The following is a 25,299-nucleotide window of genomic DNA, read 5'->3' on the forward strand; positions in this document are numbered from 1 at the left end:
GGGTATGTGCTAACTGGCAACCTATACTCATCCAACAAAAACACCCAGACTGCTACCAAGCCTCCGTGTGCTTAATAAAAGGGGTGTACCTCTCACTTCCTGAGGCAGCCTCATATGAAGCCTCTTACAGCTAGCTGGCATCTTTGACCTCATCTTTCAAAAACTGTCTTAAATATCATATCTAGGCACAAATCTGACATTGTAAATGTGTATATCTGATATATATCTGCAGGGTCACTGATATAATATCGTAAACGCGAATATTGAGAGACAAAAATATTGCGAGAAAAATATTGTTAAAAAAATATCGATTTGTAAAAGTATTAACTTTTGAAATAATGTTAAAAGTAGTTCATTATTTTAAAGTATTACAGTTGTTTTTAATGCATTTAATTATATTTTTAATATATGTATATATATTTAGTAGTTATATAGTAGGCATATATAAATACTAAACAACACACACTCATATATATATATAAATATATATATCACCTACAAAATTCTCAAAAATAAATGAACAATTTTTAAACTATTTTAAATTTAAATCTTAATAGCAAAAAATATTAAAAAGTATTAATAATATGCCCAGCAACATAAAGTAACCAAATAATATGGTTATATTAATATATTAAAATGAGTTTTTTGTATTTGTACTATATACTACATTTATTAAATATTTGCCAACATATAATAATAATATTTGAATAAAAATGTGAGAAACAAAGACATCAAGTAAAAAATATGGGGGTCATTACGATAGTGGCGAGACTGTTAACGACAGGCTGTTGGTGGTGGTCTCACCACTATCGGGACCAACTTTATCACCCACCACATTAGGATGGCGGGCGGTGGGATGCTGTCAGAAACACCGATCGCTTTGCATCCGATGGGCTACTTTATTTTATTTTATTTTATTTATGTGTTTTATAGAGCGCGAACTTGACCCGTTAGGGTATCAGAGCGCTTTACAGGAGAACAAAGCAATATACAGACAGATTTAGAGTCAACCAGTTACAGCTCGAGTAGCAGTATAGTGCAGGAATATATAGGGTAAAGCATAGCATGTATTTACAGTTTACATAACCAATTACACAGAGCGAGAAACCATATTTACAGAGTACGTTTTCAATAATTCTGACCAGGTCCCAAGTTTCTGATTTTTCGGGAGACCCGGTAGTTAGAAGGGAGGTAGTGGGCCGCCATAGGTTATGCCATAGAAGAAGTTGAGGTAGTGTTAGATGAGAAATTTGCCCATAAGGAAGGTTTTGGCATCCTTTTTGAAGCGAGTCCGTGAGGGGATTCTTCTGATGTAGGGTGGGAGAGAGTTCCATATTCGTGGAGCAGCCCCTGAGAAGGCCTGATTGTAATTTTTTTTTTCCGAAAGCGTGCAGGTTGGAGCAGGAAATCTCTGGCGGATCCTGAGTTTCTGGTTCCTCCGGAGATCACGAATTTCTGTGTCAGATATGCGGGGGAGTTAGAGTGTAAAGCTTTGTGCGTGATGCATGCTAGTTTGAGCTGTATTCTTGCCTCCAGGGGAAGCCAGTTGAGAGCTTTCAGGTGTGGGGAAATATGATCGTATTTTCTTGTGCCGGTCAGTAGTCTGGCGGCCGCGTTGAGGCAGGCTTTTAGAGGTGCCAGGGAGATCTTGGGTAAGCCCGAGAGGGTTGAGCGGCCATATTCCAGTCTAGAGATGACGAGTGCTTGAACTGCCATTTATAGGTCGGGAGCATCAAGGAAGTGTTTCAATTTCCTAAGGTAGCTCAGATGGAATCTGGCTGTTTTAGCCATAGAGTTTATGTGGTCCCTCATGTTAAGGTTGGTGTCAAGGGTAATTCCCAGGGATTTAGCCGAATTCACAATGGTCGGTGGGCAATTTAAGGCTGTAATAGCCTTAATCCATGACTGAATCTCTGAGTTGGCATTGGGAGGGGAGATCAGGAGAAATTCTGTTTTCTTTGCATTGAGTTTGAGTTGATTGGATGCGAGCCATTGGACAGTGAGTTTCAGGGCTTCGTTCAGGGAGAGAATCTCTTCGAGAGAAGAGGTTTTGATGTAGATCTGGGTGTCATTGGCGTACATATGATAGGAGATATTAGCTGCGCGCAATACTTCGGTAAGCGGTTCTAGCTAGAGGTTGAAGAGGGTGGGGGACAGGGTTGATCCTTGAGGGCCTCCAACTGTGACCGGGGATGGTAATGAAAGGTTGCCATTAATCAGGAATCTCTGCGACCGGTAATGGAGGAAGGACCTAAACCAATCTAGAACAGTGCCATCTAATCCCATTCTGAGTTTGAGGCGTTCGAGTAATTTTTGATGGTTGACTGTGTCGAAGGCCGAGGATAGGTCCAGGAGGATTAGGAGACAAGTTTTGCCTTGGTCGAGGGCTTGGAGGGCATCATCCACAATGTGGAGCATGGTGGTTTCGGTGCTGTGCCCTGGTCTAAATCCGGATTGAAAGTCATCGAGGAGGTGGAAGTTGTTGATGTTGACTTAGCTGCTGTTGCACACATTTCTCCAGCACTTTGGCTAAGAGGGGGATGTTGGAGATGGGTCTGAAGTTGTCTGGGGAGGCTGGATCCAGCGATGGCTTCTTCAGGATGGGGAGGACTTGGCCGGATTTTAGAGTCTGGCATCATTCCCTGCTGGAGGGAGGTATTGATTATTGTAGTCCAGCTGGGAATAATGGATTGGGCGACGACCGCAAGGCAGTTGACAGGGAGCGGGTCATTGAAATGGTTGTTCGGTTTTAAGGTAGAAAGGATTTTGGAGATGGAGTCTTCATCATAGTCTTTGAAGATAGACCAGTAAGCGTGATTTCTGGGAGGAGCCTGTGGGTGCGTCGTTGTGGGAGGAGGCGGGTCAGGAGGGGGTTGGGGGTGTGTGAGGGCGCTGAATTTGTTTCCATGGGCCAAGATTTTGTCAGTGAAGAAAGAAGAGCATTCTTCAGAGGATATAAGAGATCTGGGGGTTTCTTTAGAAGATTTGGCCAGTTTATTAGATTGGAGTTTGACCAATTCGAAGAGCTTGTGGGGTCTGTTCTTGGCTTTCTCAAGTTCGGTTCTGAAGAAGTCTTTTTTTGAGTTGAGAATGTTCCTGTTGTTGGTATTTCTGGCCTAGGAGGAGTTGTAGGTGTGCAGTAGAGGGGTGCTGCCTCCAGGCTCTTTCAGCTTGCCGGAGGGCTCTCCTCTCGTTGTTAAGGGAACCCGTGAACCAGGGGTTTCTGTCTTTGATTTGGGTTCTTTTCAGTTTTAGTGGGGCAAGATCATCCAGGATGTTTGAGATGGTCGCAGAGTAGTGATCATTGAGGTCACTGACTGTTGAGAGATGCGAGGGGGGGGGGGGTTGGCTTTACATCGGGCCACCAGTTCACTTCGGTCCAAGTTCTTGGTGTCTCTGATCCAGCGTTTAGGAATCGTTGGTTGCGGTGCTTTTGTCTTGATGGTGCCAGGTAGATGGAAGGCGATGGCGTGATGGTCAGACCAGTCGCATGGGTCAATAGAGATAAGCTTGACAGTTGATTCTTTGGAGATGATCCAGTCAAGGGTGGCCCCTTTTGAGTGAGTTGGTAGTGAGCAGGCTTGGGTCAGGGCTTGATCTGCCAGGAGGTCTTTGATGGCGTTGACATGTGGATCCTTGGGATCGTTCCAGTGTAAGTTAAAATCGCCTAACAAAATATCTTTGGAGTTGATGGGAATCTTAGCTGTGATGATTTCCATGATGTGGTCGGTGAAAGAGTCGTTCGTACCTGGGGGGTGGTAAAAGATGTGAAGGTTGCATAGTAGGGTGGAGTTGTTGCAAATAGCGAGAGCGAGGTATTCGCAGGATTCGGTGGAGTCCGCCAGAAGTTCGGTGACGAGGAGGTTAGAGCGGTAGATGCAGGCGATGCCTCCTCCTTTCTTGTTAGATTGTCTGTCCAGTCTTGCGATGTTGTAGTTAGGGGGGACTAGGAGGTCCAGGTATGGGGATGAGGAATCATTGAGCCATGATTCTGTTAGGATTGCTAAGTCGAGGTTTTTGCAAAGGATGAGATCAGCAATATCTGTGGCATGCTTAGCTGCCGATCGGCAGTTGATTAAGAGACCTGACAGGGAAGATTTGGGTGGAATTTCGGGAGTCTGGGCAGACTGGTGGACAGGTGCTAGATTGCTCATGACCACAGCTCTGTTGTGGAGGGTGGCTAGCCTGTTGGGGTTGATAGTGACCGAGCGGATGGGATGTTCAGAATTCCCGTCAAAGGGAAGAGGGATAACTGTGGTGGGGTTGTGATCTCGGAGGATGGCCAGGATTTCAATTTCAGTGAGGTCTAGTGGACTTAGAGTTGGAGAAGCGGTGTAGGAGAGGGCCAGAGCGAGGCATTCTTCCTCTGAGAGGTGGCATGGTTGTTTACGGGGACGAAGCTGTCTCAAGACTATAGGAAGAGGCTGTTTTGGGTGCTCAGTTAAGTGCAGGGGTGTGCAAATAGGCAGGGACGTGAGGTTAGCGAGGGCGAGTTCGGCGAGGTGGAGGAGGTTAGTTAATTCCGAGATAGAGATGTGAATGCTCTGGGTAAGTTTGGTAGCTCTGGAAACAGAGAGGCCATGTCCCTATCTGGTGGGGGTGATAGAGGGTGGAAGGGCAGTGGTTCAGGACTCCAGGAGCCATTCTGTCAGCATGTATAGGAGATACGGGGGAGGACTAGTACGGCCTGTGTTGTAGGTCGTTGGATCAGAGCTAGGGCTCCTCTGTGGGTTGAGTTGCGGGCTAGGAGGGCAAACACGACTAGTGTCAGAGGTCATAGGGGGCATACCAGTGGCATAGTCTACATGGGGATAGTAGAAGGGGGACCAGAGGTCTAGGGGAGATTCTGGGGGTAAGGCCGGGCACCGTGTTGGGGTGGGTAGGGGGGTCTGTGTTGGAAGACATTTGGGGGGGTTTGTGAATGGTTAGCTACGCTGGGTAGGCTAGATGAGGGCTCGTCGGGGCGGGACATGGTTCCCCTACCTGAGTAATGCACATGGTTTTGAAGGAGGGTGAAAAGGTTGGCAAATTTGTCCAAGTTTTTGGCTAGGGCTTGGATCAGGATAATGCCATTTTTGTAAAGAGTGATGGTGAAGTCAGCACGCAGTTTAGGGGACGGTGTTATTGTTAGCTTAGTGCCATATGGGATGTTTTTTGTTGTGCATACATTGAGGAGGAGGGCAAAGGTTTTGCGCCAGGCAGAAGTCCTTATGGAGTAAAAAATGAGGTCATTAATGATTATGCCATTGTCCGCGCTATAGCGAAAGTCAGAGATCAATGACTCAGAGTGTCTTTTAAGGGTGGAGTGTTCGAAGTATTTAGCGGCGGTTTTGGAGAGGTTGGAGGGAAGACCAGAGTGTAAGAATTTGCACCCGTAGCGGAAAGGCCAGGATTTGCCATGTTGGCTCGGGTGGGCAACTCGAGGATCAATAGAGACAGTCGTGTAGTGAAGTGGGGTGCTCACCGTGCTGAAAACAGGAGTTGGAGGGTGTCACTATTGGGGGAGAGCACAGAATATCTGGCAGGGAAGAAGATGAATGGCTGGCAACTATCGGAAAATAACTAGTGAGGGAGAGGATAGTGTGGTTGTCTATAGGATTTTTATCCTTATGAGGTCAGGCAGTGAGAGGCGAATGTGTTGTCTTAAACTGTGGCCAATTTAGGGTCAGGCGATGAGCAGTCTGCTAGGTATGAGAATGCTGTGATTATACCGATAGAAAAACATAGTTGGTGATAGGCAGGATATACTTTTTAAATGCTAACTGCTCACCTTGGTGATGCTTGCGTGAATGATTAGATCAGGGAAGGGCCATGATCCCTGTATTTAGTGTGGCGCCGCCGTTTAGGTCCAGGCTGTCATGCGTGTCTGCAGTCTTTACTTAAATCTTTACTTTAATATGTTTATACATAAACATATATAAAGGTGCTAAAAAAAATAAAAATAATAATATGCCCCAACCAAGATGGCTGCCATGGAGCACCAAACAGGGGAGTAGTCCTATACCTCTTACTTGAGCCCTGCAGTGCGGCGGAGGACCTCGCGAATCCCTGAATTGGTGGCGGTGCCTACCAGGCACTGCCGTAGAATTACGATGTCTCTCCCCGCCAGCCTTTCCATGGCAGTTCATCCCCCATGTAAAAGCTGGATGAAAGGGACATTGGGGCCGGTAGCGGGCCCTCCTTCCCCCTGGCCCTAGGCTGGGGACACTGGGGGGCACCATATGCCCCCCTTCATGTCCCTGCACCATGTGACAGGCACCGCATGGTGCAGGGATATATGTGTGGTGACCCCTTTTTGACTTGCAGCATGTGCTGCAGCCAGCAGCACATGCTGCAATATGAAAAATAGGCAATGCGACCACCTCAGTGGCAATGACATTGTAATTCCTACCTTGGGACTGCCGCCTTGTAGGCGGGCGGTCCCAAATAGGAAACGATGGTGGACAGACTGAAGTCCGTCTGCCATCGTAATCGGGCTCCGTATATTTACAAAAAATATCAGCTAAATTAATATAGTAAACATAAAAAGTAATTATAAAAACATTACACTAATGAAATATAAACATTTCTCAACATCAAATATTGTAAAATAAAAAAAAAATAAAACATAATTATAAACCCAATATAAAAAATCCACTCGAACCAACAGTAGGAAAAGGGTTGAACATTGGTGGTGCGTTACATTTACTAAACCTGCTCCAGTCTATGCAAAAAGTAGGGAAACCATTGAACTTGGGAGGGGTTGAATGTACTATTTCCACTCAAGACTAAGCAACAGTTGGGAAAGAGTTGAAATTCAGAGGAGGTAGATTTGGTATTTCCACTCCCATCTATGCAACAGTAGGGAAAAGTGTTGGAATTCAGAAGAACTAAATCTTGTATTCCTGCTACACTCTAAACAGTAAGGACAGCATTGAATTGCAAAGGGTTTCATATATTGTTACAAGCACTAATAGTTTCATAAAAATAGGTCTAAAACAGTATTTTAAATATAATAAATTATAGTGCATAGCATTTTTTTTATTATTTACTAAAAAGATGAAATAATGAGTAAACTAATATAGAAAAAATCTTATAATAAAACTCACTTCTCTGACAACAAACAATCTGCAAATGTTTAAAATAAATACTTGGGGGCTCATTACAATGTCGGGCGGAAAGTTTCCGCCCACCAGCATCTCAGATTCGGGACTGACGAACTTGCGGTCGGCGGTTCTGCCCAACCGATTATGATGCAAACGAACACAGATCTGTTGGATTCCCATTGTTTCCTTTGGGAGTCCGTGTTCTGCCAGACAACACAGGCTCCTGTGGGGAAATGGTGTGTGTGTGTAAAACCCTGCACTCTGTTGCAGGCAACCTATTGTGCCTGCCACACAGTGCAGGGTTTTACAGGGGTGTCCCAGGTACCCCCTTGGCACCCAACCGGAGGCTGCAGGAGGAAGGAGGCGTGCTAGGGGCCACTAAAGTCACTTTCTGACAGCCATTCTGTGTCAGACAGGCCGACTCGGAAAAGCTGTTGGAAATTGGCATCGTAATTGCACAATCGAAACGCTGTCCGTAGAGGTGTACGATGAGGTTCCGACCGACAAAAGTTCTCCGAGAGCTAGTCGGAACCGATTCGGAATGACGCCACGATTTACATTCCAACCAAGAGCATCGTAATCGGTCGGGTAGATTGCAAACCTACCGAGTAGGTCGGAAGGGTTCGGACACGGTAGAGGAGATTGTCTGGTGGAGGCTTTCTGCCCAACATCGTAATGAGCCCCTATATTCTTTAATTTTAAATAATGCTAAAAAACAAACAAAATAAAAAACCAAAAATGATTTCATAGGCAAAACTTCAACAACGCTTTCAATTCAATTAATTATTTATTAAAAACATAATTAGCATCAAAGGCATAGGAGTGAGATTAGATATAATCAATCATCAATCATTCCATAAAAAATAAATAATAATAATACACAAAATAATATAATTTAAAAATCTTCCCATCCTATACCAGAACAGTAAAATAACAGTAGTAAAGAACTACACATAAACGCACTTAAGAAATTAAAGAACTTTACAAAAATTTGTAATTTCCATAAATTGTATGTAACTGACTATTAAATAAAATAAATTAACATTACATTTAAATACATTTTATTTTAGCTAACTTTACACCATAATCCCCTACAAATCTGAGCATCTGCTACTAAAGTATAATTTAATATTACTAACAATAAAATTAAAATACAAATTAAAATTAAAAAATCAAAATGAAAGAAATAATGTAACAATTAACCAATTAACATAATTCTTGATATGTTAAATAATTATTTAATAAAACTAATATGTTTAGTTTTAAATTATGTATATTTTAATAACCTCCCCACCCTATTCCCCCAACAAACCACTATCATAGCATAACTTAAAATTAGCAATAATAAAATTAAAATAATCATTTAAGTTAACAAGTTAAACACATACTATATCAGTGAACCAATCAATTTAATTAATAATCAATTAAATAATGCATTTACAATAATATACTAATTACATTATATTTAATTTATTCAAATTTTAATTTATACAAAATGTATTAAACTTCCCACCCTACTCCCAAATCCATCCACTCACCACTACTCTATAAATAATGAATTACATTTGCAAAGATTACTATAATACTTAAAATTACAAACTATATTTTTAAAAATGAATAACAGTAATACTGACAATCTTAACAAATCCAATTAATATAATAAGAAATACAGAATACATTATTTAAAAAGTTTATATTTTGCAACTACAATAATGAAAACAATATTAAATAAGACAATATTCTTGAAAATTGTATTATTTAGTATAACCAACATTATTCTTGCCGACGATATTCTGTTTCATGATAATTTTGTAGCATTGATATTTTTCTAACAATTTTCGGTATCACGAAATTTAAAGCTTAATATTTTCTCCAAATACTGTTTTCTGTTGGCTTATACAGTATTCCTTGACAAGATGTTGCGATGTCAAATAAATAAATAAAACAAATTGTCAGGACAAATTGTCACCGACAGCTTCCAACCTTTTTGCTTCACTTTAGGATTTAATTTAGTTACAACAGTCCATGATTTCAAATGAAAACAGGTACAATCTACTCACTGCTAAGCTGTTTTTAGGTGTTTTTTTCATAATACAAAGTAATGAAAATAAATTGTTAGAAATAAAAGTTAGGGATAAAATAAAGCTAAACAAACACATGCTGAAAAAAATGTGAATGTAAAAACAAACTGGGTAATGGAGAGGGATATTGTCAGCTTTTCTGTAGAGGTGTTGATCAGGGTTAGGATAAAGCTTAGGGCTAGGGGTAGGTTGGTGGACTAGTTTAACGTTATGTGCAGTGATTGGGTTAAGAGTAATGATGAAAAAAGTATGGGAAAAGCAATGAACAGGGTCAGGATTGAAAATGAATGTGTTGTTATGGTTAGGGACAGGCATAGAGTGATGGTTTGTATCAGGGATAAGCATAGTGGTAGCGTTGATGTTAGGTGGGGGTAATGGGCTACACCTATGTTTCCTAACTAGGAGGACTAAGTGATAGGTCAGGAATAAGGGTGAGGTTACCATCCAGAAAAACCCTGATACTGTGAGTAAGAAAATAGATTACACTATGTTATGTTAGCAGTTCTCATAAAGCACACCAATTCACTCCCACAGAAGTATCCCGTGCTAATGCTACAACTGCAGTGGGTGTTGTTAGTTAAAGTCCTTTCTTAAAAAGTCTGAGATTCTGGCAGGAGCCAGAAAAGAAGATTTCAAACTTTTGTCTTATCACTTTACATGTTGTTTTTCTCACTTTTGCATTTTGAAATTTTGGGAGAGGATGTAGCTTAACGGCCACTGCTGATTCTGGAGTTGAGGAACCTCCTTCGAGTTTCGGCGTCAGCTCATTATACTGTGATGCCGGGCAAATCCCTTAGGGCCTGATTTAGATCTTGGTGGATGGGTTACTCCATCACAAGAGTGGTTGAAATCAGATCGCAGCCGTCAGACGGTCGGTCTGACCAGCATCGTAATCAGGCCCCAGTACTAGTTCCAATTGACCTGACTCTTCGACTGTCCCTTGGCATTTATTTTTAAATGATCACTGCTAAAAGTCACCAGTTTTTCAATTACGCTGCTCTGACATTCTGATAGTGGTGGATTGGAACAAACATGGGAAACCTACATTCTGAACTATGTTAAAAAGTGGAGCACACCTTAGACAACAGAAAGATGCTTTCTCAGGTTCACCATTGTCATGAATAACAGCTGTATGATGATCCTGAAAGGACTATTATTGCAGTTCCCCTGTCTGCCCTGCAGACCTACTCACTGCCATGGCAAACATGTAAAATCCCTGGCTTCAAAGAGCTAAAAAAGAAAAAGTGACAAACATGCTGTAAAACCTATACTCAGTGAGATTCTTGGATTGTGGAATTAGCTAAAGTATTTCAAAATTCCACTCTCGAACTGAGCTCTTCAAGTGTAACATAATAAATGTTTTTTTCTTTTATTTGTACATGCACAAAAATCAACAAAATGCTCTTAAAAATGTAAGTAAATTCTAGTCAAGTATGAGGCTAAGGCACAACGTAGCTCCAATTTTTATTGGAATTCAGAGCCCGATCCTTTTTCCATTGCTGCCTCATAAAGGATTGCCTTTATTCATCGATGTCTTTATTTATTATTGGTGCTTGCATAGAATGGGCCCAGTCATATGGGCACTAGGTCACTTTTCTAGTCGCAAGAGAGGAGGGAGCTATGTTAGGGCATCATTTAGAAGTGGGCTGTAACAGGACCTCCACCTCAAGTCTGCAGATGTTACACCCACCCTGTCTACCCTACCCAGCATCATTTAGAGCGCACTAATAACCTGGGGTGTCCTGGCGCTGTACTCATACTGCTGTGCAACCCTTCATGGCTTTTCCCTGTGAAATGTCCACTCGGGGGCACCCCCAAGGTGAAGCCAGGCATCCCAGCACTGTTGGGGCCGTTGTGGAGATTAAGCAAGCTAGTTAAATGCCCCTATTGGTTAAGTCACCCTTACTAGACCATGGTACTCCTGCCTCTAAAGCTAAAAAGAGGTGAGCAGTCAGGGCCCTCGCTCCCTCCCTAGCAGGAGTAACCTTAGTCTCACGGTGCACTTGTCAGTCATTTTGATTTACATGAGTATGAAACCTGTCAGCCTTAGGGTGGTCTCCCCCTACATTTTTGCCCTTTTTGCCTCCCACTTTACCTCACATTTTTGTTGGACTTAGGACTCTGGACACCTTACCACTGCTAAACAGTGCCAAGGTGCAGGTACTTTCCCCTAAAAACATGGTGACACTGGTGTACCTGCCACAGGCCCCAGCTACCGCAGTGGGGCCTAACCCTCCATAGACTAACATTGGGAACCCCCCCTATGGGATAACTTTTGACTGGGACCTACCAGGCATGTCATGTTTAGTATAGTTAGAATTGTAGCGGGGAGCCCTTTCTAATTGTATATGGGGTTTGGGCACTACTACTTGTGGAAACCCACTTTTAGAAAGTGGACATTTGCCTGCCTGCACTTAGGTTGTGCACTGCAGACTCCCCCCTCCCATCTGCATGCTGATAGCCTTCGTGGGCTTTACACATGAATAGGCTGGGCCCGGCTGCCCCACAATAGGCTTAACGACCCTGCCTTTGTCACTTTAGACAGCCAGGAGCCTGGTCAGGGAAGGCAGGGAACACCCCAGAACCCCATAGACCCTTCCAGAAGCTTCTACTCCCTTCTAGTGAGTAGGCACGAGGGTATAAAAAGGAGGTTCCTGGCCACACATTTTTGTTGCACAACTGGACCTGGAAGAATCTCTGCTGGAGTGAAGACTGCTGTGCCACACTGCTACACTGCTGAGGCTTTCTGCTCCTAGGAACTGCTGCCCCAACTTGCTGAGCTGCCCTACTGCCTGCTGATCGTGCCCTGCCAGGGAGACTGAAGCAACATCTCCAGAGTGTCTCCATAATCTACTACTGACTGTTCCCCTGCCTAGTGGCGGATTCATAAAGGCAACAACGTTTTATTTCCGTCATAAACTGCCTCTGCTGCGCTGGGTGTAGAAAACTATTTTTATCACCCCTGAAATCACCCCCGCCGCCCCGGACCCTAAATGTGCTGTAAAGCACTGTGGAGGAAAAGCGATGTGAACCAGAAATCACCGCCGCCGCCCGGGTCCCTGAATGGGCTGTCACCTGTAAGCGCTGCGGAGGAAGCGCTGTGGCCAGAAAATCATAGCCGCCGCCCAGGACCCTGAACGCGCTGTATCCTGTAAGCTCTGCGGAGGAAAAGCGCTGCGAGCCGAAATTCACCGCTGCCGGCCCGGGCACCTAACAGCATTGTAACCTGAAGGGCTGGGAGCAAGAACTCACCGCCACCGGCCCTGGAGTCTCAGGAGCACTGCGCAGATTCTCCCGCTGATGTCAGATGGGAGACATGCTAGGATTGGTGCTGGCTCCGGGAGATGCCCAGCTACAGGAGAGTGTCACCGAGGGAAGCCGCGCCAGAGCCGAGGTATCGCGAGGCGTCCCGACCCGTCCCCGTGACCAGCTGCTGCCGGTGCCAGGACAAGGAGAGACTGTGCCCCCTCCAGGTAACCGCTAGGGCCAGGGTGTGTGCGTGTTACCACCTGAGGCGAGGGGGGGTGCAGAACTGTGGGAGAGTGCTTGTGGACTCCCGCCTGGATCAGCTGGAACCGGGGCAGTTGCACTAAATACAGTGAGGGCCGATTACCAGTAACAGCCTGACTTTTTGGGGGCAGCATACTTTCAGTAAGCACGGCGGGGGCATGTTAACCCTGAAAACCTAAACCCCTGTGGCAGTATTTCCGCTGAAAGACACCTTAAGTAAGCCAAAGATTGGGAGGGGGAATCCCACACTAAAAGACCCTTATCTGGGGACTAGGAGGAATCCAGTCCCTGCGCGCATGTTCTTTCCTTATTATAAGCCCTGAGACTGAACTGGTAACTACACAGTTTGCCTAAGGACTACCAAGACCAGCAAGATTGCTTCCTTTACACAGAACACTGTCAGCTAACATTGCTCATAAGACTCCTGATATGTGTGGAATTTTTATTGTTGATCTTGCCTAAAACATAGATAAAGATGCTTTTATTTTTATAAAAACTGGTGTAGTGTCCTTTTTGTGGTATCTTCACTGTGTTATTGTGGGGGTGTGTTGCACAAGTACTTTATGCGTTGCCTCCTGAGCTTAGCCTACCTGCTCTGCGCCAAGCTACCAGAGTGTGGTCTGGGGTATTTTGAGACCTACCCTTTCGGAACCGGTGATCCCTACTTGGACTAGGGTACATACCCCTGTGAATAAGAGACCCCGTTTCTAACAAGGAGTAAACTAATTGACATGGTTTATTTGTTAGTCATTTCGGTTATAAGGCGTTATAGCTAATGATTATTATAAAAATTGTTTTACTTTTCACAGGGTTTCATGAATCTCCTTCTGTGATTGGCAGCATAATTGTTTTAATGTGTACATTCACTTTTATACAGCTATAACATATACTTGTATAAGGACAAAAATCTATGTATTTCCATTTCTGCAAATACAGATGATGTAATGTCCAGCACCCAAACGACCCCACCAAGTACTCCACTGACCTCTAGTACTCCGCTGGCCTCTGGTATGCCGCTGACCTCTGGACATCCGCTACCCTCTGGTACTCCAATGACCTCTGATTATGCTCACTGGACAGTGAACTTTTCTCAGCCTGAGTGCATACCCGCAGGTACCCTACCAAACCGTACTGAGTATTGTCTTCATATCCTCCAGGCTTCTTCTTAAATAAGTGTTCTTATACTAATGTTGGTAGCATTTTAGAGGGGAAGGTTCAAGCCCCCAAGACCCTCAAGAGGTGGAGTTTCAGGCGTGGGATTGTGGTGAAAAAGAAGGTTTGTGATGTTATGTGATATGCTTGTTGGATCAGAAAGGTTTTTAACTGGCATTTGAAGATAGGTTTGTTGTCACTTTCCTCTAAGGTTTGTGGTACTGTGTCCCAGTAAGCTTGCATTCAACTTTCACAAGCTTATGTAGATCCCATATTTATCTGCCTTTCAAACAAAAGGAAAAAAGAGGTGCAAATATAATATTATGTAGATTAATAAACTTATTTTTTTTTTAATTGATTCGTTTAATAAAGTTACAGTAACATTAAAATCAATCAAATTAGTAACAGTAAAGATATTACAGTGAGAAAGGAAAACTGCTAAACCCAAGTTCTCAATTTAAGAGAGGTAAATATACACAAACATTGTGAAGACAAAATGGGCGATAAATATAAAACATCACAAATGCAGACCCAACCGCTGAGAGATGACGTTTCAGTCCAGTTTGCCTGAATAGTGAGGACCAGCATCAGGACGATGCGATTTGGAACCTCCCCCACATTTTGGATTGTCCTAATTGAAAATTGGACCATTTGCCATGTGACTGAGGTGCTCAAGCAGATTTATAAGAGCACAATGTATCAAATTATCAAAGAAAAGGTGGGCGAAGTATTCCAGGGGACGTATGTTTCAGCAGCAGCTTTGGCAACCACTTTTAGAAACCTTTGCTTCATAAGTGTGTTCAGTGGTGTAGCAAAGATGTCATGAGCAAGCAAGAATATTCCCCTCACCCACTTGTTGGGTAGTAAAATGCAGCCACAACTGGACTTCAGTGGTACCTTAAGACGCACAAGCCCTGGTGCCACTGCACCTGTTGCACAATCTATAGATATGCCCCCCCCCGGAGTATGCTGCGTCAATGTACTATCGATAAAAAGTGGGATTAAAGCACATAGCATGTATGATTACATCGGCGATCCAGTGAGTGATGTCATAAAAGATCTAGAAACCAAAGACGTCTTCAAGCAGAGGAACATTCTAGAATGCCTGTTCATGGTGAAGCTGGATTGGGCAAAGAGAACTGGAAGGTGTACAGAATGATGTGTGCATAGCAAAAATTTATTTATTTTGAGATGTTTCAGAATCATTTTTAGGTCAAGCTTGAGCCAGCGCGCATGCGTTGCTCTAGCGATCTGCTGTAGTAGAGTATGGACGAGAAGCCCTGCTCACTCTCGACCCATATTCTTCATTAGCTTGTGTCTTTGTCCTGCGCAAATGCTGGCTTCTGATTATGTAATTAGCTTGTTAGTCCTTCATTAGTATGGCCATGTCTTCATGTGTAACCTCCCATGGCTACTGGCCCCTTTACTTGGTTGTTACACAGTACGTGTTATTTAGTCTTTAAGCTCTATTTTCTTTATTGCGTTTCTCCTACTGTAGTCACGACGGCGTGCTTTGTTTACATTCAGTCCGCCATGCGCGCTTTCACTTTCAAAGCAGCCGGGACATTTCAGCCGTTTTCCCCTTTTGCAGTCTTTTTATACAGCACAAACTCCAATCGATGGTATTGGGGCACTTTATGTGAATGCCTGTTACATTACAAAAGAACACATTAGCTTTTGGTAGGCGCAGGGAGATTAAGTGATTTGCCCAGAATCAAAGGGTGCGGAGCTGATGCTGAGACTCAAACCCGGTTTCCCAGTGCCACGTCAGCAGCTATGGGGCTACGCCTCCCCCTCTCCCCTAAAATGTCAGTTTTAAATGTGCACTGTCCGTTCTTCGCATCACTATCGACATCACTCCTTGTATTAGGCTAGTTAGAGGCCATGGACATGGACAGAAGGGGGCGGTCTCCTTACAAGCATATGACACACAACAAGAGGGCGCACTGCTTCATTCACAAGGGGCGAGAGCCGTGCTTGGAATGGGCAGGGACTGAAGGGGGCGGTCTCCTTACAAGCATATGGCACAACAAGAGGGTGTCCTGCTTCATTCACGTGGGGCGAGAGCCGTGCTTGGAATGGGCAGGGACTGAAGGGGACGGTCTCCTTACAAGCATATGGCACAACAAGAGGGTGTCCTGCATCATTCACGTGGGGCGAGAGCCGTGCTTGGAATGGGCAGGGACTGAAGGGGACGGTCTCCTTACAAGCATATGGCACAACAAGAGGGTGTCCTGCTCCATTCACGTGTGGCGAGAGCCGTGCTTGGAATGGGCAGGGACTGAGTATCTGAACTTCTATCATTTGAAAGAAATGGCACTTAAAAGTCCTTTCGCAGGAGATTTTCAATACTTTATATGTGAGAGTACCGGCACTTCACAGTGTGAAGCAGGCACTCTGATAGCGTGAGTACCCGCACTTTTATGATCTCATTGAAAGCACTGGGAGAGAGCTGCTCGCTTCACAGAGACATGGCCCAGAGAAAGGGGGGGGGGGTGTTCCTGTTTTCGTGGGCCGGTGGGGCCTTCGTGACCGATGTCATTTTCCCGCCAGTTTGGTATTGATAAACGCAGCGGTCACCAGGGAAAATGACATAGTGCCAATATCGGCAACAGTTATCACAAAGCACATAAGTACATAAGTACATAAATAAAACACACGACACTGTAATGTAAGTGGAGAAATATTGCTGCAGGTTTATTAGCATAACCAATATGCAAACAAGGTGGGTTATCTTACGGGCGATCCCAGGGCAGGCCAGCCCTATGCCGCCTGCCCGTCTGATAAGCCTAGAGTCACCATGGCAACGCCAACTGGTGTATACCAAATATTGGGAGGGTCCACCCCTCCCATCCGTGGACCACCAGTCCACATGCTTCACACGCCCCCCCGTGATGGGTGGGCGGAGCATACATGGCAGCCCCCGGTTGCTCAGACCCACAACCGCCTTTCGGTTAACGGGGCGCCGTCGTTCTTCCAGGGGACCCGCTAAGCATCCCTAGGTATCCTGGCTTAGCACCCCGCGGTGCTGCTGCATGCTGTACCCCTTGGTATGTGCAGACCCTGGATCGCCCTGTAACTCCTCCTGCAACACAAAGTAAAATTGTTAGAAAAAACCTGCCCCCCCCCTTTTGTCCCTCCGGACGCCGGGTAAGCGGAGGGGCGGGCAAGGCGAACGAGCGGACAAGAGGACGAGGAGGGGGCGGAGACAGTATAAGTACCCCTGTCTCCTGCCCGCCCTCGCCGGAAACAGCTATCTGTTGGGGTCTCCCCCGGACTAGCCCAGGGACTCGACCTCCCACCCCTGTGCCTTCCTGTGGCACTAAGGCGGCCGCCCTCCAAGGGGCGGGCCGCTGCGCAACCCCCCCCCCCCGGGCAGCCTTACATAGTGCCAATATCGGCAACAGTTATCACAAAGCACATAAGTACATAAGTACATAAATAAAACACACAACACTGTAATGTAAGTGGAGAAATATTGCTGCAGGTTTATTAGCATAACCAATATGCAAACAAGGTGGGTTATCTTACGGGCGATCCCAGGGCAGGCCAGCCCTATGCCGCCTGCCCGTCTGATAAGCCTAGAGTCACCATGGCAACGCCAACTGGTGTATACCAAATATTGGGAGGGTCCACCCCTCCCATCCGTGGACCACCAGTCCACATGCTTCACACGCCCCCCCGTGATGGGTGGGCGGAGCATACATGGCAGCCCCCGGTTGCTCAGACCCACAACCGCCTTTCGGTTAACGGGGCGCCGTCGTTCTTCCAGGGGACCCGCTAAGCATCCCTGGGTATCCTGGCTTAGCACCCCGCGGTGCTGCTGCATGCTGTACCCCTTGGTATGTGCAGACCCTGGATCGCCCTGTAACTCCTCCACAGCCTTGGGAGTGGCCACCGTCACTACCAGGGCCCCCCACCAAGGTAGACCTATTTCCTTACAACCTGCTGCAGCCAAAGCTTCCCCTAGGTCCAGTAGGTCCAGTCTATTCGCAACCCGCAGCTGCCAAGGCTTCACCAAGGTCAAGTAAAATTAAATTCATGCCTAGCGTGGAGAGGTGCACCCCGTCACCCTCCAGACACCCTGTTGATTTGGCATGTAAAAGGCCATGCCTGATGAAGCCAAAGCCTCTTTGCTCAGTGAACTTGCGCATGGCGCCATCAACTTTTTCTCCTTGACACCTCAATGGCTTCTCCTGAGCGGGCTCCTTGCCAAGGTATCCTATTACTTACAACCTGCTGCAGCCAAAGCTTCCCCTAAGTCCAGTAGGAAAAGATCCATGCTTCAACTAGAGAGGTGTACCCCATCTCCCTCCAGGCACCCTGTGGATTTGGCGTGAATAAGACCTTTCCTGATGAAGCCAAAACCGAATTTGCCTTTTAACATACAAGCTGATAACCGGGCTTCCCCAGGTCCAGCCAGACCAGTCTTAGCCCATGCAGGTTCGGAGCCGGCATGCCCCCTCAGGCAAGTGCCCCTCTACACCCGCGGATAAACCAGGAAATAACCAATAACACTCGAGTAAATAACAACGGACATCCTTTCAACGTGTAACATGTGTCCTGAGTGTACAATCTACGCGAAGGTGTGCAGGCGTGTAGGAGTCAAAACCTAACATTGACTGTGCAAAGGAACTAGATTCAAACTGCCACCTATAGAATATGCGTGGTGCTATGCAGCACAGCTTGGCACATCTGATCCACTTCACAAACCTTGGAAGCAAGCCTATGCTGGTTACCCTCAGATCCTACCCGTGCACACCTAACCCAGGGGTTACACCCTAGCTGTACCTTGCCGCTAGGTCCTCCTACCCTACGGAGCCCCAATGAACGACCCGGTAACATTAACACTCACTCAACACAGGAGTAACCCTTTTCTTAGCATAGGTGCTGGAAGCAAGGTGACACCTCCCACTGCTCCCGACCATAGTGGTGAAGCGTCCCAGGAGTGCCCGGCTAATATAACAGACCCCGACAGACCAAGGGAGCCCTGCGCAGCTACAAGTGTTTGCCAGAGTACAACTGGTCTGCAGGGCTACCCAGCATGCTCAGGCACTGGCTATGGCATACCGACCGGCCACCAACACACCGCGCATTTACTAGGTGTTTCAAGTCCACTCGGTCGCATTTGCCAATGAAACAAAGCATTGAGACCAAGCCCCTAAGACGGGTGCTGACCCAAGCAGATTAAACCTCCCGCCTCACCTGTGAGGACCGCACAGCCAATCCACTCCCGCTGTGCTGACCAGAGTAAGGGGATGACAATCTCAGCAAGGCACCCTGACCATTTATGTACGTTAGTCTGGGATTGGCCGTAAGTGACAGAACTATGGCTAACCAGCTGAACCAACCGAAGCGGATTAAAACAGTCACACGTGCACGTGCCGTGGGCACACTGGAAAGCAACAGCCATTGCGACGCCTGACTGGTGATGTACACTCCTAGCGCTGGCGGTGAAGCCGACCCCTTTAGCCGGCTGCCGCTCGGGGCCCCCCTCATTGCCTACGAGACCCTGAGCGCAGACCTTCCTTACACCGTTACGGTCTTGGGGCACTGGCCGTTACAGCACCGCCGAACAGCGCGCAACACAGCAGCTTCGTTGACAAAGTTGAACGGTTAACCGCCCCTCCCCCGCAGTCTTCCAATCTTAAAGCAGGAGACCGGAAAGGCTGGAAATGGGCAAAAGGAACCAGGGCGACGCGACAGCAACTTGATTATGCCTGATCGATTCAGTAGCGCGGACCCGCGGCTCCAAGCTCATACGAACGGTAAACCCTGACCAAAGGCACGACCAGGCAGCGTGGTGCCCGGGGCATCCGCCAGGCATGCAAAGATCACCTGGCCACTCCTGCTGAAGCGTGATCACTTGCCCCTACCACGCGCCCCTTCACTCCGAGGGATATCCTGATCACTTGCCACTGTCTTGTGCCCTTACAACCCGAGGGATATCCTGCCACTGCCTCTGTAGCTTCAAAATGCGAAGGCTGAGCAATCTCTTAGAACCTGCTACAGTTACGAAATGACAAGGCGTGCAAGCTCCCGCTCAGACACTATTGGGGTCACTATTGAAGGTACATCACCGGCAAAACAGTCTTCCAAACTACCGTATTCGCGGCGTTATTCCAGATCGTGCACCCAAAACTCGAGCCACGGTCGACACCCCAAGCTACGGCCACCACGCCTTCTGCTGCTACACTCCCCCTCCTCCTAGGAGCAGCTGCCCTGAAAAAGCTGTCCCACAAGCATTGTGGGCATGAAAAACCAGGTATCATTCTGACCGGTTGAGAAAACATAGGAGCCGTGCCACCTAGTGGCCTGACACTTTAAGCCAAAAGAGGGGGAACAACAACCCCCTTTACCTAAAATGCGGTATAAAACCAACCCGACTGACCACCTACCCCTGGACTCTCTGGAGGACGAATGCCCGCCATGGCGTAGTCCTCAGAAGAAGTCGCCTTGGGTAATCTATTCAGCCTGTAACAGTGCCGCTGCTGAAGGTACATCATGCCCCCGACAAGCTGGTGCGACGCGAGACACAATGAGGCCTGGATCACAACGCCTGGCAATGTAGCCAAAGTAATCACCCCTAGCGCCAAATCTGCCCTTGACCCCAGTTATTGCTGGCAGAAAACACCTAACGCGCACCCGACTGCCCTGCTGTAATTCACTCTGCTTTTAGGCGAAAGGGCACCTCCAACCCGTCGCCGCAGAAACAACCCCTACGGCACCCCTTACACCCAGTCCCAGAGAGGCTTGCAAGACCTGGCTAGACCCAAAACGTAGGAGCCCTCCCAAAACCACTGAGTCAACTTTGGACTTCGGCAAAAACACATCTAAGAAAATTAAGCACCGAACGAATCGCTCAACCAAGCAAAAATCAATCCAACATACAAGGAACCATAATTTCATACCCATATTACATCATGCAAGACAAGGGGGGCGTCAGCAATATAGACCTCTTCAGCCTGAGGAGTAAGTGGATGCTTATGATTACAGTGATAAAATCGCAGTAACCGTCACCTGCTCCAACCTTGGCTTGGTGCTAGCCCCCCCCCTCACCCCGGTGCGCAAGATAAAGTCCCGGGAGCGGGAATGACTGAGGCTCGGCCGCACCACCCCCACGACACAAACTGGCACCCACGACCCTCAAGCTCCGGTGTTGTTTTTTTTTTTTTTTTTTTGATTAAGCATGCGATGGCCCAGAGTCACCTGGTGCTGGAAAGCTATGCCGCGGCGCCGGGGATCGAACCGTGATCCCCAGATTCCGGAGTCAGTCGCCCGGCCACAGCGCCACACCACTATACCGATTGATTAATGTGGCAGTTATATATAGCGCTGGCCTGCCGGGTCCAATCAGATATCAGAGCGCTTACATAGCACCAGATTCGTTACGTAGGGGACGCACATTATTAATCTCTTGGGCACGAGGGGATTGTGATTTGCCCAGAATCACGGAGGATCGGCGCCAATGCCGAAATCGAACCCAGGTCTGCGCGCGAGCGCCCTATCCGTTAAACCAACTCCTGTCCCCAGATGCTCCACGAACTTACAGGTTCCAGCACCCGACAGCAGGGAAGCATCAGACGGACTGCACACCTTCCCAGGAGCCAAGCCACTGCCTCGCGGAGGTGAGCGGGTGAAGGGGCCGCGAGGACTAGCAGCCCTCACTGCTCCCCTTTCGTACCTAATCCCTACAACTCCCCGACAAGCGTCTCGCCTCCCCATGCATGCGCCGGCCAAGGCGCGTGAGTGGCAAGGTATGCCAATTTTCAAATCCACAACAAACATGAGGCTCGGCGGGTCCGCTTATAAATTGTAGGAATAAGTTTCATCAAGGAAGCGTCCAATAATCCCATAATTAAGTTAGGTATTGGAGCGCTGAACACGGGCACCGTAATTGCCTACCCCATTCAGGTACGAGGGGAAGACGGGAATAGCCCAGGAAGTGGAGGCGACCTCGAGGCACGAGCCCTGTTAGCCTCACCAAGGTCGGCAGCGTAGCCGACGGACCCCAATTCCTCCCCAGGTTGAAATCAAGTGATTTGCCGAAAATCACACCATGCTGCGCCGAAGCTGCTCGAACGATGTGCTCCAGCGCCACAGTCCGCAGCTCTACCCATAAGGCCACATCGTCACTCGAGATCGAAGCCTTGCCACTTGGCCACCGAGCCACGACCCAAGGCTGCCACAACCAGGGCTGGGAAAGGGGGGAGGGGGCGCGGCCCCGGGGGGCCCGGAGGAGGCACTAACAAAAGGGGGCGACCGGAACAGAGACAGTTGCTTAGACCTGTAACTTTGTATGTGAGAGTCTCAAACCCGCGCCCCCACCCCACGCCTCCCACACAACCTCTCTGGCCGGCGCTTGGGCCTGGCTTTCAGCCCGCAACCGCCCCTGCCCGTGGTATTCTGACCACAGGGCCCCGTCACCTGGTGCTGCCCAGGTACGGGGCCGGGGCAGGGAGCGGAGGCAGGCGGACTCACCGAACGAAGGGCTCAGGGGCTGCTGGGCGCGTGAACGACGAGGCGCGCGGACGGACGAGAGCCAATGCCACCCAGTGGCCCCAACATGGCTGTATTCCTACCAGTGTCCCCAAGCCTGTACCTGGATCCCTCTGGTGAAGGGGGCTATGAACACGGTGTTGTGCTAATTTCCAACGGTGATGACCTCCAGTCACCCAGGTGAGACGCGATCAATGGACAGCCCTACTAATTACTGTAGACGTGCAAACCAGGCGCTCCACCCCCACAACTGCCGTGCAATGCCCAACCACTCCGGGGGGCAAGGTAACCAAGAGACGCCGAGGTGGGCGCGGCCGCGCAATCCACAGCCATGCGGACCTCTCATGGCCCGGCATCCCTGCTTAAGGATTAATTTAGAATGACTCCGCAGAGGAGGGATCGGGCACGTTGTGAATGAGCGCGAACTCGACCCGAAGGGTAGGACATGACATTCTGTCACGGCGATATAGAATGTTATGCCCCAGTAATACAGGATGCGGACGCGACCCCGGAGCTTGATCCCTGGTTCCCTGCCCAAGCCAGCAGCTTGTGCCTCGGAGCACTGTGCAAACCGACGCTCCACTCCCCCCACTGCCGTGCATGGCACCTCAACCCCGCGATGCCTAGAGATCACGTGAGGCCGAGGTAGGCGCCGCCCCGCAATGCACAATGAGGTCTGGAGGCGCAGCGACAAAGGGGGTCCCCACGCGACTGCCCCTGTTCACCACTAACCGTACAGCTGGTTGAACAACAATGAAGGGGTTGCACACACTGGGCGGAAATGCCAGGAGGGTGTAAGTGCAACCTGCGTGTCTTGGTTAACTATGTTCCAATCCCCAAATCACACGCCTAGCAACCCCCTGTGATCCGAGTGGGCACCCGAACCCCTGACGAGGACAGGGAAACCGAGCACACGCGACGTGGCAGCACCATGCCAAACCCACAGTGCTCAGCCCACCGCCCCCAGCATGCCCACCCGCAATCCCCCACCAAGCGCTGCACAGCCCCTGTTCTCATAAAAAGCGCTAATACTTTCGAGTCGGACAGGCGCTACATAAATATCAAAGACATCGCTACCTGCGCCCGCTGGCGCAGAGTTCCGGTAATTTATATCCGGTGCTCATGTAAAGCGCTAAAACTTTCGGGTCGGGCTGGAGCTACATAAATATGCCAGAAACACCGCTACCTGGGCCCGCGGGCGCATAGTTCCGGTAATTTAAATACGACGCTCATGTAAAGCGATCTAATACCTTCTAGATGAGCTGGACCTACTTAATATGCGAGAAACATCGCCAACTGGGACTGCGGGCGCAGAGTTTCAGTACATTTAATACAATGCTCATAAAAGCGCTCTATACCTTCGGGTCGAGTAGGCGCCACATAACTAAGTGAGAGACAATGCTAACTAGGCCCGCGGTCGCGGAGTCTGGTGAATGTCGTTAATGTTACTACGATGGTCATGTGTGGCGCTCCGTACTTTCGGGTCGAGCTGGCGCTACTTAAATATGCCAAGCCGCATCTTTATTTCGTTCAAATCGGGGGGCCCTGTCCCGCCGCCGAAGTTCCGCCGGACTCGAAGCGACAAATTCCATAGCTGCTCTGTGCCGGACCGCGGGTGAAGCATGGTCATTGTGGGGAAATGAGGAGTGCCGGGAGCGAGGGTTCTCAATCAGCTAAGACCCACAGCCCCCAACCAGATTTCCAGGCCGAGGCTCGCGCGCCTGCCTGCACTCCCGGACCCGCGCCACCCCGGGTCACCCCCAGGGCACCAGTGTTCACTTGTGGGGGGTTCACTTTTGGGGGGGGGCGTATGGAGTGATGGTTTAGACACGACTAACCGCTCTTCCAACTCCGACTGACGACCCAAGTAGGGACTCGGCAACGATCCCGCGGCACGACCAGCAAGACAGCGTGTCCTGCGCACCACCCTTACGACCCTGCCTGTTCCACGGCCCGAAGCAACCCTGAAATCGACCTCAGTGCGCCGCCCCCCCCCCCACCTCGTGTGCCACTTGCCCTCTGAGCCCCTCAGCGCCGAGGGAGAGGCCGCAACTCCAGAGCCAGCCATTCCCGGGAGGGTCAGACCCTCGCCCGCTTGGGCCACAGACAAAACAGCCATGTTAACTGCCACTGACCCGGGGAGGGACACCTGGCGAGGACCCAGCAGCTCAGGCAGAGTGTCACTACTATGGAGAGGAGGAGGGCAAACAGTCGCACTCACCGCAAGCGAACCCGGAGGCGACTGACCAGACGACGTGTCCGGCGCCAAGGCAAACGAGCGTTTCAGGCCACAGTGACTCGTTAAAAGCGCGAACACGACCCGAAGGTAATGGGCGCTTTCCATAGCACCGCGTTCACATTACACATTCCGGCACGGGGAGCTATTTGGATGGCCTGCCGATGCCCGACCGATACTAACACACGCGCGCCCCTCCCCCGCAGCACTCACAACCTCTGGCCGGCGACTTGGGCCTGGCTTCGTGCCCGCAACCCCCCCCGCCCGTGGTATTCCAACCACAGGGCCCGGTCACCTGGTACTGCCCAGGGACAGGGCCGGGGCGGGGAGAGGAGGCAGGCAAACTCACCGCAAGCGAGGGGCTCCGAGGCTGCTGAGCACGCGACGACCGAGCTGCAAGGCGAACGAGCGGACAAGAGGACGAGGAGGGGGCGGAGACAGTATAAGTACCCCTGTCTCCTGCCCGCCCTCGCCGGAAACAGCTATCTGTTGGGGTCTCCCCCGGACTAGCCCAGGGACTCGACCTCCCACCCCTGTGCCTTCCTGTGGCACTAAGGCGGCCGCCCTCCAAGGGGCGGGCCGCTGCGCAACCCCCCCCCGGCAGCCTTACAGTAGCTTCGGAACTCAGGGTAGGTGAGGCGTGCTTTGCGTCCGAGAGGCTCAGGGGTTCCATGGAGACACAGCCCCCCTCCCCCGCACATGGAGGTAATCAGCCCCCCTCCACTTGCCTGTGCAT

The 25,299-nt window shown here is 48.7% G+C and overlaps 1 protein-coding gene across 4 annotated transcripts in view; it reads left to right on the top strand.

Annotated features, from left to right (window-relative positions):
• LOC146829757 (uncharacterized) overlaps positions 1 to 25,299 on the top strand; it is a 224,399-nt gene that overhangs the window by 129,394 nt on the left and 69,706 nt on the right. For all 4 annotated transcript variants that reach the window (XM_085606723.1, XM_085606721.1, XM_085606720.1 and 1 more), the window contains one exon: positions 13,613 to 13,789. In XM_085606723.1, the coding sequence (XP_085462849.1) occupies positions 13,613 to 13,789 (177 nt within the window). The remainder of the gene's footprint in view (positions 1 to 13,612; positions 13,790 to 25,299) is intronic.

This window comes from Triturus cristatus, chromosome 5_2 (assembly GCF_964204655.1).
Source record: "Triturus cristatus chromosome 5_2, aTriCri1.1, whole genome shotgun sequence".
NCBI lineage: Eukaryota > Metazoa > Chordata > Amphibia > Caudata > Salamandridae > Triturus > Triturus cristatus.